The sequence below is a fragment of the Pleurodeles waltl genome, chromosome 9, assembly GCF_031143425.1.
Source record: "Pleurodeles waltl isolate 20211129_DDA chromosome 9, aPleWal1.hap1.20221129, whole genome shotgun sequence".
Classification (NCBI taxonomy): domain Eukaryota; kingdom Metazoa; phylum Chordata; class Amphibia; order Caudata; family Salamandridae; genus Pleurodeles; species Pleurodeles waltl.
In genome coordinates, this window is record NC_090448.1 from 1151789410 (window position 1) to 1151806782 (window position 17373).

A 17373-nucleotide genomic window follows, 5' to 3' on the forward strand; every position below is an offset into this window, starting at 1 on the left:
ATAACGGCAATGACGTTATTATCATGGGTGACGGCGATGCTGTAAACGCTGCCGTCTCTGCAGTAGCATAGGGTATCAAACCTTTCATCGACGATGCGCTCGTTGACGGCCTCGTCGACGAGACTGACATTTTTGATGTCGACGTGGCAGAGAACTGAATGGTTTTTTAATCTTTATTGTATTGGCAGCTGGAGTGGAAGGTCCTGAATGACCTTTCTCACCATGTTTTCTTGAAGTGGAAGGAACTTCCTGTGTTTTTTCCTTCATTTTCTTGGGTGTCTTACTTCTTTTTGTGGAGATACTCTCCACAGATCTTTTTCTCTTTCTGAATGCCACTGAGGTGTCACTGTCATCATCCACAGAGAGGTTTTCCATGGATTTAAGCTTTTGAAGCCAAAGCAGGAGCCTGGCCTCTCTGTCTCTCAAAGTTTTGTGAGGAAAGGTTCGACAAATTTTACAATCTTTCACCTCGTGTTCTGGGTGAAGACAGAAAATGCAATCCTTGTGAGGGTCCTCACAGTGAAGCCTTAGCCTCCCACAGGAGTTGCAGGGTCGAAATAGACCGTTCTTGGCTGTAGACATGATGTAGAAGCCACAGCTTTAGAAGTAGAAAACAGTAATCAAAAGAATTCCTGTAAGTAAAAGGTAAACTGAGCAGAGTTCAGGGAGACTCCTTTTATACGACATGCAGTAGAAAATCTGAGAGGCTGAAGCCTCTGTGCTGAGGGTTCTAAAGGGTGCTCTTGCCTGTTTGGCTGGACTTTGGGTCATTTTTAACAACACTGATAGGCTATTAAAGTGAATGTATTTTTCCATTAACTTCAATGTTAAATTTTAATTTACTGCTTTCTGTGTACCGTGGGACTCCCTCTTTGTCAATGGGGAATGATTCAGGCATTTGAATCTATTAAAGATACCCCAATACTGGAGAATATACTATTTATTATTCACTATTAGTGTAATAAAATAAGTACTGAAAACAAGGAAGTGGAGCCCCAGGCAACGTCCATAAGGATGAGCTGCCCTAGTGTTCCAGGCACTGACTTTGCCTCCTCTGAGGCCAGGGGTCACAAAGGCAGTGCCAGGGGTCGTAAGAGGCAAGCTCCTATGGGAGAGATAGACCTTGCAATAGTGAAAACCAAATTGAGCAGTGTTTCACTATCAGGACATGTAAAACACACCATTACATGTCCATGGGCTACCATGGGCCTTCCCTGGGGTAAATTACAGGTAATAAAGGGAAGGTTTGGGCCTGGCAAGTGGGTACACTTGCCTGGTCGAACTGGCAGTTCAAAACTGCCCACACAGACACTGCAGTGGCAGGTCTGAGACATGTTTACAGGGCTACTCCTGTCAGTGCTGCAGGTCCACTAGTACCATTAAGCTCTGAGCACACATAGTGCACTTTACTAGGGACTTACTAGTAAACCAGATATGCAAATCAGGGATAAACCAATCACCAATACAATTTGCACAGGGAGCACTCACACTTTAGCACTGGTCAAGTGCCTAGAGTCCTAAAGCCAACAAAAGCAGGTCACAAATAATAGGAGGAAGAAGGCAAAAAATGTGTGGATAACACTGCAAAAAGGGCGAGATCCAACCATGTATTTCTGGACTTTTGAAAAATTATCTTTTTTCCGTTGTTATGCTATACATGAATTGTAATCCCCATTGCTAGCATGTTCTTATTACTTCCTTTCCTTTTTATGTTTTCATAGGGCCGGCTTTAGGCATGGGCATGCTGGGCCTAGGCTCAGGGTGCCTTGCATTATAGATTGGCGCAATGAGGTTACCTTTAAATGGCTTTTAAGATATATAGTATAGTATCTGGTAGTCTGAAATTAATATATATATATATATATATATATATATATATATATATATATATATCTGGAAGTATATCTACCAGATATATATATATATATATATATATATATATATATATATATACATATATTTATTAATTAATTAATTTCAGACTACCAGCACCTATTCATAAACTTCCGGCCTCTCTATAAATATGTTTCCCTTCCTTTAGCCACTTATTTTCCACCTTTTACCATTTCTCTTGCTTCACATTCTTTCTCACTCAGACACCCACCTCATGAAATGTGGTTACGAGGATAAGGGAGGGTGCTAAATGAGCTACGGACGACCCTCTGTTTACAGATGATCATGTCAGTTCGCTTTGCAGGTACGTGATGGTGTAAACATTCTGCAGGTCTGTAGTACATTCGTAGCTCTGACTGTACATAGCTTTGGAGGAATACACTCTAGTTTGCACTCAGTTCCATGCCTTCAGGATAAGCTGAGAGCACACATTCATGAAAGCAGCATGGTGGCATTTAGAAGTCATGCTTCAATGCTCACCATACATAAGTTTGTTCAACCTGCGACCGTGTGTATATTCAAGAAATTCAAAATGTATGTAATCTCCCTCTTCATGAAGAAGATTGCATATTATTTCTCAGGCAAGAGGTTCAGGTGTCTGCCGACATTGCACTTTAGAGTGTTGAGTGTAGCAGACCGTGTCAGAAATATTTATTTACCATAAGTTCAAAAACACATTCTAAACCAGGAACCCCTATACCAATGTTCACCAAACTCCAAAGATATATGCTCCTGCCTTTTCCAGCGGATTAATTGAAGTAATCCAAATTACAGCCCGGTGGAAGGTGACATAAATGTTAAGTAGAGTACATGTTTAGCTATTATCAATCCTCCAAGAATAGTATTATACACAACGTATATATACAGATGCATTTATTTAGGGAGTGCTGCTTTGTTCTACTAGTGTTCAGTTGTAGCTCAGTCTTGGTAACCACTATGGTCATAACTATAGACACTGACGCGTCATAACCCCATGCTATCCCGATCACACATCACTCCCAACATACCTGAGGAAGATTCAAGCCTGTCCAACTTGCTGACCAGCCAATCGAGGTTATATGAAAATTGTGCACAGTTACTTCTGTTACCACGGATGAGGGCGGCTGCGAGAGAAGACAAACAGAGAGTCAGGCACACACCGGGTTTCTACAGCCTCGCACCCAGATCCATGCTTGTGAGTCAGTCCACGAAAGATTCTCATTAGGAGATGGTGGTAGAAGGGAGAACGTTTGAGAGATATTGGCTGTATGGAAAACCATGTTACCTATTATGTATTATCAGCAGCTACTCAGAGGTAATTGCACGCTTTTCAGAGACTTCACTGGTCTGGTTCATGACACAGTCCAGTGTGTTCGCTTTTTGTAACAGTAGCAGTGTCTTTCACCCAAGAGGGGTGTGGCATGGTATACCTGTGGCTGTGTTTTCAATAATGCCACCTGTGACAGTTTGGAAAAGCAACAAGCAAAAAATCTAAGCTAACACTGGGGAGTAAAACAGAAATGTACAAAAACAATAATTGATGGATGAGACACAAACTTGTCAAGAGGTCAACGATAAACCTTGAAAGGCCCCGAGGACGGAGCAGAATTTTTCACAAATGCACAATCGACTTTTCTGGTTTGCGTCTTGGTGAAGCTTCTAGACGCCTGATTTTCCAGCACTACTTGGCTCTGTTAATGACCAGTGTGTGCAGTCCTGTTCTGTCTCATCAGGACCCTCTGTGGTGAAATGTTCTGCATTAGCTACTTACCGATCAATCCTTGCCTAACAAGATCAAAGAAAGAGAGATGCTTTCTGTTCCAAGTTAAATGTTGGTTTTGCTCTTAATTTCAGACAGGAACTAGACACTGCAGATATATCTACTGACCTATTCAGTGGAAGTAGCTCACCCAATCTTGTTTTTCCATGCATCCTGGTCCACACACTCTTGCATTAAGATAGGAAAATGAAAATTACAGAGATACGTCACTCAAAGACCTATTACTCGTTTCCATTGTGTTCGTTTTTGACCAGGTACAGCAATCCACTTCCTTTTGGCTAGGTTCACACAAAGAAATACCACACACACACACACACACATACATCAAGAACGAAGGAAAAATGCAAGGACTGGGTGAAGCACTCACGTTATGAAATAAGCACTCATGTCACAACACGACATGAACAACTTGATAACAATGAAAACATTCAGTGTTCAAGGAAATGTTTTCACTCGATAAAGAATCTTAAAATATCCTTAGAGTTAGAGCGGACTATGAGGCAGGAAGCAAGTCTGCATATCATCCAAGCAGGGGGAAGCTAGGCAAGTACCTCCTAGCTTCTGCTCTGCAGGGCAAGAGAGGGCGAGAATCATCCTGTCCTGGCTGTGAACAGGCCTGACCCTTTGACGCCAGCCCTTCCCTCACATCACTGGTAATCCCGTTCACAGCGAATGTCACGCCACTCAACACGGAGGCATTCAGTTTCACGTTTATCAGAAGCTATCTTCTGAAAGTCAAGGCATCCTTCACCATTAAGAACTCTTCACATTGAGGCACTTCACTCCTTGTGGGTATTCACAGACAAAACCCTCGAAATCGAGACTTCATACCATCATGTTAAGTACAAGCCTTCTCGGACAGCTGAGCTGTTGAGAAGCTTTCACCAATCCGTGCATAAAATGAAGACATGCAATCTCTCTCTGAAGTCCTGGCCACTCTAGAATCAATGCAGCCATCAATAGATGTGCCTGCACTCCCTTTGCCTACTCCTCAACCTACTAATTCCACAATCACAGGATAATCTACTTTCAAGCACTTGCACAAGCGGGCAAGAAAACAGGAACAAGGTTCACCAGAGAAAAACCGCAAGAGAGCATCAGCGCCAGGAGCATGCAAGACAAGAAGGGCCAAGAAATGATTAGAGTTTAAGAGGCCCATGTCCTAGACATGAAGAACTAGCAGAGAAGACAGGTTATGTCACCACTCCTCCAAGTCAAACCACTCGTAATGAAGGTATGTTGCAATTGGGTGCTTATTCACTTCAGATGCATTACCATTCTAGATTTTGAGAGCAGATGATACAGTACAGGACGAGCTTTACCCCAGAGAGTCACCGAACCTTTAAAATAGCTAGGGATTCCTAGGTCTCCAGAGTGAGCTAATGAAGTGGAGATGACAGATTAACTGCATGGATAAGATGACATATCCCTGGTTTGCTATGTTCAGTACCAGGTGTCCTGGATTTTCTGGTTCCATCAGTGATGGAGCCTGAACATTCCCCTGCTACCATGAAAGGTCAACTCTTTGCCAAAGAAGACTAACGAGTATGAAGAAATTTGCCCCTTCATAAACTTAGGCAGACTGCCTGAATTTGACTGAGGGCAAGAGAAAGCATGTGAGGCCTATGACTACAAAGGTTCTGTCTTCATGTGTGAACAGGATCGTTTTCAGGTATACCACCTGCAAACCTTTTCACCTCTGCCATCACTAGCCAGTTGTTTGAGGAGACAAATGCCAAGCTTAAGGCTAGTGGAGACCCAGGCCCTTCTTCTAGTGCGTCTTTCCCTGTGCACGCCCCGGGTCTTGACATCCTTGTCAGGGGACCATGGCTGATGGAAAAGACAGTCACTTCTTCTCTGGGTTCCCCGAAAAGGGTCTATGTGCAGCAGGGGTTTTGCAGACGCACATATGGACTAATCTTTTGGGATTTTTAATGTAGCATTTAGATGGGACAGATGTTGCATACCTGTAATCCTAGTCCTTTTCCACTGGAATCCTCATCTAAGTCATAAGCACTGAATATTCCCGCCTACATGCAGGGACACTGGAGTACATATTATATATGGATAGCATAAAAATTGTACCTAGAGTTTTTGAAACAAACACACACATATATATATATATATATATATATATATATATATATATACACACACACACACACACACACACACACACACATGTATTTATATAATAATTGCAGCCTATATTAAAGGCTAAAAATGCCCATTTTACATTGAGTTTTTCTTGAATAAACATCTCACCAGACTCCAGCATTTCTGTAAATCAGAAATGAGAGAAAGAGCATAAAATGCAAATACAGCTTTTATTGAAGAGAAAACTGCAAGGAAATGCACAGGCGTTGTTAGTCAATAGGCTGCATTAAAAGCAAGAGAATACTGGCACTGTGCTTTTAAGAACTCCAGGACCTCCTGTATCCCATCATGCTCCAAAAGTAACTGTTAGGTGACAGTTAGGTCATTCTTTTTCCCCTCATTGAGGATCCTGGAGTACTGAGTTCTACAGTTTGACAATTCTGTCACAAATTCTCTTCAGAAGTAAAACATTTTCACTTCATTTGACATTTTTAAGTGCCTTGGCACTTAATACTATTTTCCTGATTGAAAAGTATTTTTTTCAGTCACATTATGTCATCTCTTTTCATCAAGTGCCCTTCATGGTGCGAAAAGATGGTGCAAGCTGATCCACTCTCAGTGTGCATTGTCTGTCTTCCTTCTCAGCATCCATAAACATGTTACCACTGTCAGACGTTTTCCAAAAGAACTCTGATTGACAGGGAAAAGAGTAGGCTGCACACCTTTCAGGAGAGAGGAAAGGTAGGACCATCAAGTGGCCTTGGGAAGTCTAAATCTTTCTTTAAAGAGTCCTCCTCTCAAGAAAAATCTGCACACAGAGGAAGACCAGAGAAACCAAAAGAAAAATGTTCCCCTGGTCGTCGGGAGGTAGGAAATCGACTTCAGTGGAAATATCTGTGTGCTTGCCATCAAAGGCATGATCCCTGTTGACTCTGAGGCACCAGACGGCATTAAGATCATTGTCGAAGTGCTTGTCAACAGCCCAGTCGACGTCAAGGCTCCATACTAAAAAGACTTCAAGTTCGAAGTCAAGAATTTCACCATTAACTCATTCCGTGTTACACAGAACATAGACGTCAGGACACCAACCATCAACGTCAGGGAGTTCAATGTTGCACAGAAGATCAATGTCAAAGCACATGTCAAAGTCTCCACGCTGGATGTCAAGGCATTCACCGGCACCTGCGTCGAAAGTCAACACAACACCAGCTGCCAGGAGAACTAACACTGATGTCAAGACATTCATCGACGAAGAGGAGTATACACCATGCTGCCTATCAACTACTAAGATCTAGATCAACATCGAGAAATAGATGATCAACATCAAGAAGCCGTTTTCATCCTCAGAGCTTTTAACTGTGCAGCTTTCAGCCACTCATGACTCCCCAGTTGTGGAACAGTCTCCAGCCACTAACATATCTCCAAGTAGGCTTGGAAACCTCATAAAAAGCGGTGAACCTCATCAGACTCCACATTCGAACTACTCTCAAACATATTCACCATCTAGGATCTCTCATCGTACACGGACACTAAAACATACTCTTTCTGCACCACTTGCTTCAAATGTTCTGTTTTATACACAGGCAAGATCTTCAAGAAGTCTAAGAGTCCACAAAGACATAGATCACAGTCTAGCATTCCTCAAAGATGAAGGTCGAGATCTAGAACACCTCACAGAAGCACAACTTCTAAATCTTGTCAGTATCACCAGTCCAGGTCTCACCAAGATGAGCATAAAACACCCTCATGGTCAACCACATCTTGTTCATCGATGAAAGACTACTCTCTAACATTGTTGGACTCAACCCCTGTGAGGGTCTCCCTGGTGCACAACCTCATTACTTTAAGCGATGTTCTCATTAGAGGATTGACATACCTGCACCTGTATCGTCAACATCTGTCATATTTGGGACTCTTGATCAAAGATCTGTAGCGATACCTCTTTTTCCTCTGGTACCAGGTCTATTAGAGCCCGGGATACACATTTTTCAGACTGCAGCCTCTCTGGGAGCTGCACCATCGCCTATACTTAAAAAATACAAGGCTCCTGACCAAGACCCACTTTTCTTGCTTGAGTCTGGTGAGATGCTTATTCAAGAAAACTCAATGTAAACTCAATGTAAATTGGGCATTTTTTAGGCTTTAATGTAAGCTGCATAGATGTATGTAAATACATTTATGTGTATATATATTTGTGTATTTCAAAAATTCTAGGGACAATTTTTATGCTATACATATACAATATGTACTCCCGGGTCCCCGCACGAAGGCAGGAATATTGAGTTCTTATGACTACTGATGAGGATCCCCTGGAAGAGACTTAGGTAATTCCCAGGAGAGGAGGAATTCTCCTTCCCTGAAGAGGAGGAATAAGAAGTTCATTATTTTGTCCCTGCAGCAGATTTACCTGCTGCAGCGGTTGATTGGTGACCTTTCTACCCTTGGGTTTGTGCTTCTGTTGGTGGACAGGTCTGTGTTATTTTTGATACCCTAGGGGCGACTGAGGGGCTTGAACCCTCTGTGAGGAGTATCAATCAATCATAAGGTCTGTAGGACTGTTTATCCTTTCATTCCTAATTTCTAGACCTATTAGCCTTTAAGGTTTCCATTTTGGCTTTCATACAAGCCATTTTGTCATTGGTATGTCTCCCAAATAAAGTTGTAACACAGAAGGTAAAATTAAGATTGGCTTGATGCTTATAAGTCTTAACTAAGAAGATCTTCTCAAAGCTAGGCCATAATAATATCTATGTGCAGTTAAAACAGACAAGCCTGCAGCAGCACTGGTGACCTGATTGGCCCTCATTCAGAAGTACTATAAAGTCTTCCCTACGACACCTGACAGACTGCTACAGAGAGCCTCATAATGAGCTGTCGTATCTTTCTAGAAGGGCAGTAACACTTGCCGGCTTCATGACAGTAACAGATGTGTCACACATTTTCCACCCCACATATTCAATTTTTCTCGTCTCCTTATTTGGTAGAACAGTAGACGAGTGAGTAGTTGCATGAAACTTTTTTACCTCTGACATGATTACTGAGTCAAGAGGAGGATCTGAACGAAGGAAAAGAGCAGCCTGATGAAGTGGCTTGTGCTTTTCTGCAGTCTGGACGGTCCAGCGTCAACTGAGGCTGTAATGAGGAATAACTTTGCCTTTTGTTCCACCACACAGGACACTCCGCAAATAAAGAAACCAGTCTGAAAAGACAGGTGAAATATTTCCTGCCACAAAAGGACAGGTAAACACACTATAGGTGAAAGACGTCCATTGAAGAACTGAGGTAACTATCACCTGCAGGGCATGATGGGATATTGGAGGGTTGAAAGCCCTTGAAGGTGCAGTGCCAGCTTTCATTCTAACATAGCTGCAGCCTATATGGCTACATTGTCCTGTTTCTTCCACTTCAAAGTTTTGTGAATGAGGTTTTTAAATGTCACCTAATTCCTACAGAGTGTTCTGTATTATAATAGTGTTTTAATATTTTTTAAAGTACATTAATGAAATTGGCCCATATAAAGAATTATATAGGCTGCAACATTTTTTAATACTACCTGGAAAGTCTAGGCCTTCCTGAAGTATGGCAAAAATGGAACACAGAGGAAGATATATGCAAAGCAGTGCTCCAGGACATAATCAGTGCTCATAATTATTAACTGAGATCCACTTAAGGAGAATCCCTGACGGACACCCATATTTTCAGGGGCCTTTTTCAGGAATTTCTTTCCTGATAAAAGAAGGGGAATGTAGTATGCTTCTGTACTATACCATTGTAGCAATTCTGGTTTAACGTCAAACACAGACCAAGAGACTAAGGCCCAGATTATGAGTTGCATGGTGTAGGGGTGCCGACATTATAGGAGCCAGCATCATTGATTCTCACTAGTAATCCAGAATCACTGATACCGGACAGTAATTGAACCCCTGATCCTTGAAATTACAAATGTATGTTCCCAGAATGGGGAATAATATCTAGTGATGCGATGTCCTTTTCTACATGAGGAGTCGCCTTTCCAGGGACAATTTCACTCCTATTTACCCCATTACTGTCTTCACTGAGCAGGAGGTAACTTGGAGCAAGATGCCGTAGTGGGGCAAAGGAGGAGGGTGTCAAAGAACAATGGATTGTACATGGACCTGGTGTTTCTTATCTGTCATCATATACAAATGTGATATCTATCCTGTGTAACAAATGTTGCTTCATCTTCACAGAATTCACTCTGATACTCATCATCCCCTTTCCCTGAGTTAGAGTGACTATACCTGAATGCTTCATCATACTTGTAATCTCCAGTGAGTGTTGCAGTTGTGCTATCACAGCACACTGTTTAGCCGTTATGTAATGTATGAACCTCGGCCTTTGGAACTTCAGGTAGGTTTGTGTAATCATAAACTGTTTGTCTAAATAAAATGCCATAAGGCAAGGACAGCTTAGATAATGTATTACCAAAGAACTAACAACGCCTGGAGCCTTGACTCTGAAAGGTGAATCCCTCACTAATCTCTGCCCTTTATAAAAGGAAAAGAAGAAACTCCCATGCTGCATAGTGGAGCTACTGCTGGAGACTCCGGAGACCTATTTTTCTAGAGGGTTCCCCTCTTCTGGAGAATGTGGAGATAGTGGCACGTTGAAAGGGCTTGCCAACCAGAGCACCTGATTTAGGAAAATTGGAACAAAATGACACTAGTTCATGATCCGAACATGCTAACAGAATCCTTAGGTGCTCATCAGACAAGGTATGGAAGCCAATAATGAGGGTAGGAAAATCAGTATCCTAGACCTGCTTTTTAGTATCCAAGACCAACACAAGGTTGATAGAAACCATAACCATACCACAATAGCAGTCCCAAGATTGATAATTCAGAATGGGGATCTTTGAAGAAACGTAGGATGTTTTGAAAATTGCAGTTAACGGGTGCCCTGCTACTAAGACACATACTTAGTGCACCCAAGAACACGCATCTGAGAGCATCACCCTTCATCCCTAGCAAATCTACAGGTGTGTCTTGCGAAAAAGAGATGAAGGCTTTACTAACATTTTTGGTTAGATCCTACTCAATCCGTTGTTAGAGATCTCATTCCAGAATCTTTGAATGAATGTCTCATAATTTAATGAAGTTTGGAAACAACTGGTAACAAAGAAAAAGTAGGACCCCGCAAAGGAAAACAATTCACTTACTAGCATGCACTTTATATTTGTGATTATTGTTAATATTCAATGACTAGTGCTTTACCCCACAGGTCTAAGGCAGGGGGGTTCTCTAACCAGCCAGGATTAGGGCCAAGAACAGGTGATGTACTCCTCTTGGCCCTAAGAGTGGCTGGTGGGGTCTGGTAAACTTGAGCAGAGACCTCTTTCACTTCAGGAATGGGCACGCATTTCTGTATCTTCTGCAGAACACATGCATGTGAGCTTTCTAATGTTTATGTACATGTACAAAGGTCTTGGACACACAGACAATTCCCTCCTTTGCTTTTAGCAAAACCAAGAGGTGAAAATATGTGGTTCAGCACAATGGCAAAGTATCCCAAAGACTTTTCTATACACATCTTAGAAACCAGGCCATGGTATGACACATAATTACAAATGGTGGTTTATTGCAATGGCACAATACATCAAACCTTGGCAGAGCATGGTACACCACATTTTACAAACCATACTACGATGCATGCTGTGGCACACCAGGCAAACCTTGGCATAGAATGTTTCACAAACTGTGGTACAGTATACACCTTACAAACTGTTCTCACGGTGTTCCAAGATACAAAATGTGGTACTATGCTTATTACATACCATGTCACAATTCATCATACCAACCACGGCACTCTGAAGAAAAAAGTTACTCATCTGTAACTACGGGACTCCAGTGTTGGCATGTTTCATGGATTCAGAGGCTTTGCTCATTTGCTGTAATCAAGTTGGGATTACCTACTCGACGACAAGGAATTATTCAATCATGCAAATGTAACTAAAGATCCAATTGTATTAAATCTTAGAAACCATAGTAGACTGTGCACCTTTTAAATCACTGTCACAGTGCCTATTTCAAACTGTGGTACAGTCAATTGTATGTGTCACAAATAGTGACAAAGCACTTCTTATTTCCTGAACAAACTCACCGAGTAATTCGTACAGGAGGTTGAGGATTTCCTTCCAGGCTGGTCCGGCCTCCTCTCCAGCAACTTCTGCAAAGTGAGCAGCACTGCTATAAACATTAAGGCGATCGATGCAGTTCAACACCAGGGCCAGCATCCCCTGCAAATGTACCAGAGAGAAAGCATACAGTAAGAAAGTCAGTTCTTTTATGATGCAGCAGAATGAGGGGCTTGGCATTACCTAGCTACTCTTATGGACACTTCTGCACCACCATTAACTATCTGGTTTATCAATTTGAAAAAAACCTATTAGGCATACGAAATGCAAGGTTGGTAGTGTCCACCTTACCCAAAGAAACAAGGCATTGGTTTGTACTAGGCAAGAATGTTAACCATTCTTTCTCAAAGTCCTCATGTAATTTTAAACTGGAGTTACAGCCCCCTCAATTTCGAAGTCTTTATTCACTCCTGATATTGAGCAGGAGCCTGTGAATCCACCTGGAAGGAAGGCATGCTGAGGGTGTAAAGTTGCTGCTTTTTGCAGATTGCCTTGTGTATAATGCCCACACAAATTTGCACCTGGCCAGTTTTTCCTCAGTGCCTGCCCATTGCCTTCATCAATTAAAAACGTTTCTTATCTATAACAATAGTTCTCCAGCATTGGTATATTTATTCCATTTACATGCTTAAATGCCCCCTGTCATCAGGATGGGAACTCTCATTTCTATATAGTAAAACAGTATTTTTTCTACTGCATTAACTGGCATTAAACAATCCCATGGACTATTTCCAGTCTAGCCACCTTATTATGTGACAAACCTTTGGCCGAGGAGGCGGCGAGGCAAATACCCCTTACTCTAAGGCACTAAATGCAAGATTTTCAAAGCTCACCATGTGTCAATACATTTATATAAACCTCTGAAGAATGGGAGGAGTGGGGGTTGCATGCTAATCTATGAAGGATTCCAAGTGTTGGAAAATTTGATATGTTCCTTACCTCCTCTTTGAAGAGGTTCTGTCTGTTTTTCAGTGAGCGGAGCTTGTTCTGCTTGTCTTCATGCTCAAGCTCTTCTTCAGGTGGCTGGAAATATGTGATCAGGTCCTCTAGTGTTTGGACCACCTCCTCAATAGGCAGGGTGATGTCGGGGGGTGCGGTCTTGTTGTTTCCAGTGAGAGAATCGAGATCCCTAAGAGTTACGTAACAAACCAAAGAATGGTGTTATTTTAACAGAACTGGTATCTGCAAAATGCTAAATAAATTATTTTTCAAGATCTATTCCTGATTTTCCCTAGTTGTATTTACCGTAGAAAATAGATTGTACAGCCTCATTTGTTTAAATACAACTTGCATATCTGGATATGATTTGCATTACTTGTTCCAACAGCCAGATGTAGGGTTGGGCGGTACCAAAAATGTCTCTGATTATTGAAGGAAGTGTTAAATTAAGTGAAAAATTATATTTTGCCTACCACAATACTCCCATGGTGAGGAAAACCCCAGTGAAATTGACTATTTCTAAAGAAAGCTGATGTTTTACAGTTACCACCTAATGCAAATCAGGCCTTGAATGTTCTGTATCATCCTCTCTAAGTTCCACTACTACCTTTTCTGAATCGTGACCATATCAGCAAGCTTCTAGCACCCTGCCAAATGCTAGCAGGCACATTTTTGGGGTACTCTGTGAAGTATGTCTGGCAAAAAGGCTTGTATTCTTCTATAATTGTAAATACAAACTATTGCTAGTATTTGTAGGTTAGAGACATTATTCAATACTGTCTCAATATTAAACCCAATGCGACGGAGTATAGAGCAATTGCAGTCAGCATCAGCTCTTTTTCTAAATTGCATTTGTCATGATAGTGCCTGCATCTATAGATGTCCAGGGATAGATTTAATTGAACTAGCCAGGCATGAAAGGTGCTGGTGTTTAGTGTACTGGTATGGAAAACACAAGTACTGTACAAGCAAATAGCAGTGTTGCAACATAGGAGAAGAGGACAGTGACACCCACAGCCATCATGCAGTTGAACACTTCTGTTTATTTCAGCAAGCGAAGACTACTAGACATAGTGGATCCAAGATAGCACATATGTGCTATCAACAAACACACTTCTAGAGCCAGAAAGGAAATCTAGAAAGTTCCATGAAATAACTGCAGCTCGATTACAATAACTGAATGGTCCTAAAAACATTACTGTTTGCCCCTGCAATCCTCAAAGAAAACTCTAGAAGAGAACCTTATTATTTTATTCTGCTGCAAGATGGACATTATCGGAGTATTATCTTATGCCTCACCTCTGCAGAAAGAAAAAAGAAAATTCCCCTGAACTCACATGATGGATGTAAAAAAACAACATATTTGCAATGCTAAGGTAACCAAGTTACAGATGGTTGCACTCATCCCCCTCATTACCAATCTTATCAACAAGCCCCTATCCACTGAGGTCACCCTCAAATATGCAATAATCATATTTACTTTGGAAATGCTGAAGACCAGTCCTGAAATTCTGATCATCTACAGGCCCATCTTTTGTGCAACTCCATATACTCCTTGTCAGCATAAATAAATCTAACACCAGGTCCTTTCCATTTGAGACCTATGGGGCGGCCTGCACATTTATTTTATTGCACTTCTTAGCTGATCAAACTCATTGTCTCGTTTGCTGGAATTGTGAGGGCGCACTCTGGACTTATTTGCAAACTTTCTTAAAACCCCAGTCAACAAGTGATCATTTCTGTCAAAACTCCTTCTGTTTGTAAAATTCCTCTCCGAGAATCTTTTCATAGCTCTAAGGCTCCTCTGATTAATATCCTAGAAACCCATCAGATTGACAATCACCTTCATGCAGCCAACACTCAGATCTGCTCTAAGACTTCCCACCAAGGGCCAAACTACTGGAAACAGGACCAGCACATCATGAAGCTTAACCAACTCCCTTATTAGGCAGAATGCTACTACCCTTCTCATGTGCCACGCTGCCCCTCACAACTTCAGTTCACTTGTCTCAACCAAAATCCTGGCAATATCTCCTTCACATACCAAGTTAATAATACTGCAAATAATATAGTTTCTACCTCTCTACCTCTGACAGCTATGTGGTGCACATCCTTTGTTACACCTTACTGATAAATATGGCAAAATAATTGTTGTTGTGATTGCCAGGCTTGATCACAGCAATGCCATTTACACTGACCTTCCAAAGAAACAGCACAAAAGTGCAGAACCATATGGCTTGACTTATCGCTATGCCACACTTTGAGAGTGAGCGATGACAACCTAGTCATGTTCTCCCAATTTAATCACTAACCACAATATAGTAACTAGGCATTAGGGACACCTCTTCAATATTAGGACCTATTATCCTGCAAGAGATTCATGAGAGAACCAATCAGACCTAACCTCTTGTATCCACCAGCTAATAGGATAATTCCAAGATTTGGAATCGACACCTCACCCACTTAATAGTGGTATACGTCATAAGGATCAAATATATTTTGCTCAAGAAGAGATTTAGAGATCTTGCAGGGAACACCTGACCTTCATTCCTACATTCCAAACGCAAGACACTAGCCCATAATGCGGAATAGCTTTACTCGGCTCTGTTTACACTATTTTGAAAAGGGTTGAAGGAAGAGCTAAAAGATGAATTTGTCAGAGTCTCTCCTCCTCCAAATGTACATGATGTAATCCAGCTCACTAGTCAGTTCACTATTTAGGTCAATTCAGGGAAGAAAACTTGAACGAAGAAAGCAGTCTTTAAGTAGGCTTGTTTAGAGAATGGTCAATAAACGTACAATTAAATTGTCAGACTTGGAATAAGAACCCATGCAAATAGGGTTTAGTAGAGATACTTTGTCTAAGGAAGAAAAGATCAGACAAAAGAAACTCCGTCTTTGATGAGGTCATAAAGTGCACCTGCTTAATTCTTGTGCTGCCTGACCTTCCTATTCCCAAACATCTTCGGATAATTAGGTAACTCGTACCAAGAGAAGAGAATATCGGCTAGTTCAACAGACTCAACCCTGCACATACTACTCAATCCCTCCTGATTCATTCTTTTGCCAGAAGAATGATGATTCCAATCCTACTTGTATCAGGTTCCTGTTTTAATGGATTGTGGGGCTTTCAGTCTCAATGGGGACATCTGCTGGGCTAGTAATTCCAGATAAAAAAAAGGAATGACCCAATCGCTGTAGAAACTGTGGATGGTACTGTAATAGCTTCTGGACTGGTGACTGAAGTCTCCAAACACCTGCAACTCTCTCTCGCTGCTCATCAGGGGCTTTAATTTAATTTCCATTTCTTGCTGTATGCTGTCTCAATCCAAATCTGGGAATAGCTCTGCACATCCTGTTTGTTCTGTTGCTCACTTATTTGAAACTGATCATGAGTTCCTGGATGTTTTTGAGAAACATTAATAAGAATTACCACTTCACCAGCCATTTGATTGTTCCTTTCAACTTGTGGCAGACAACACTGTGAAATTTTTCAACATTTTTTCCCTGTTTCCTTTTTGAGAAAACAGCTTTAAACAAATAGCTGAACGAAAATCTAAAGAATGGCTTAATCGTGCAATCTAAGTTGCAAGCAGAGTTGACATTAGTTTTTGTTCCTTAAAATGATTCTACCAAACTACGGCACTGCATGCATTATTCTGAGCTCAATCAAATTACAGTCAAGGACCTCTACCCTTAATATGTGATAGTCTAGAAGCTGTCCAATTTGCAAAGATGTTTACTATGCTGGATCTGAGCACAGCATATCATCTTATCAGAATAAGAGCTGGAGACTAATAAGACAGTCCTTATAACACCATTTGGACACTATGAATAAGAAGTAATGCACCATTCGGCCTATGCAGTGCTGTGGCAGTTTACCAACACTTCGTGAATGCTATCTTCTCAGATCGTTTTTTTCATTTGATGATTGTCTTCCTTGATGACCTTATGTTTTATAAAGACCTTAAAGACCATCCTAATCCTATTGAAAAAGTTTACTCGTCTACCTAAAGTACCAAAGACTATTTGACAAAACCAGAGAAATGTATTTTTGAAAAAACCTCTGTGGAATATTTGGGTTATGTTATTTCTGCAGAAGGTCTTGCCATGGATTCTCGGAAAGCAAAGGCGGTATCAGAGTGTCCAATCCTATCTTCTTTCATCAAGACTCAGAATGTTCTTGGCCTGGCACGCTATTATTGTAAGTTCAATTGCAATTTGAACTTTTAGGAAAGAACACAACCTTCAAACTGATTCTTCCCTCTTTTAAAAAACTGAAGGAAAGATATCTTCAGCCCCTCCATTTTTCAACAACCTGAAAAACCTTTATCCTTGAAACTGATGATGCTGACCGGGTAGATGAAATGCCACGTCCACAGATGACGGTTCAACTAAGGATCACCACAAAATGACGACGAAGCCCTTTAGAAGTTACGTCAACATTGGATTCAGTCGTTTATAACCACATAACTTTTGCCTCACCATGCAGTTGTTAACATTAAGAGACAGCCTTTACAATTTACTTTGT

The 17373-nt window shown here is 41.3% G+C and overlaps 1 protein-coding gene across 9 annotated transcripts in view; it reads right to left on the minus strand.

Moving 5' to 3' along the window:
* Window positions 1-17373, minus strand: part of RYR3 (ryanodine receptor 3) — a 1450647-nt gene that overhangs the window by 1071804 nt on the left and 361470 nt on the right. For all 9 annotated transcript variants that reach the window (XM_069208992.1, XM_069208994.1, XM_069208991.1 and 6 more), the window contains 3 exons: window positions 12843-13032; window positions 11870-12005; window positions 2901-2996 (listed from right to left, as the gene is read on the minus strand). In XM_069208992.1, the coding sequence (XP_069065093.1) occupies window positions 2901-2996; window positions 11870-12005; window positions 12843-13032 (422 nt within the window). The remainder of the gene's footprint in view (window positions 1-2900; window positions 2997-11869; window positions 12006-12842; window positions 13033-17373) is intronic.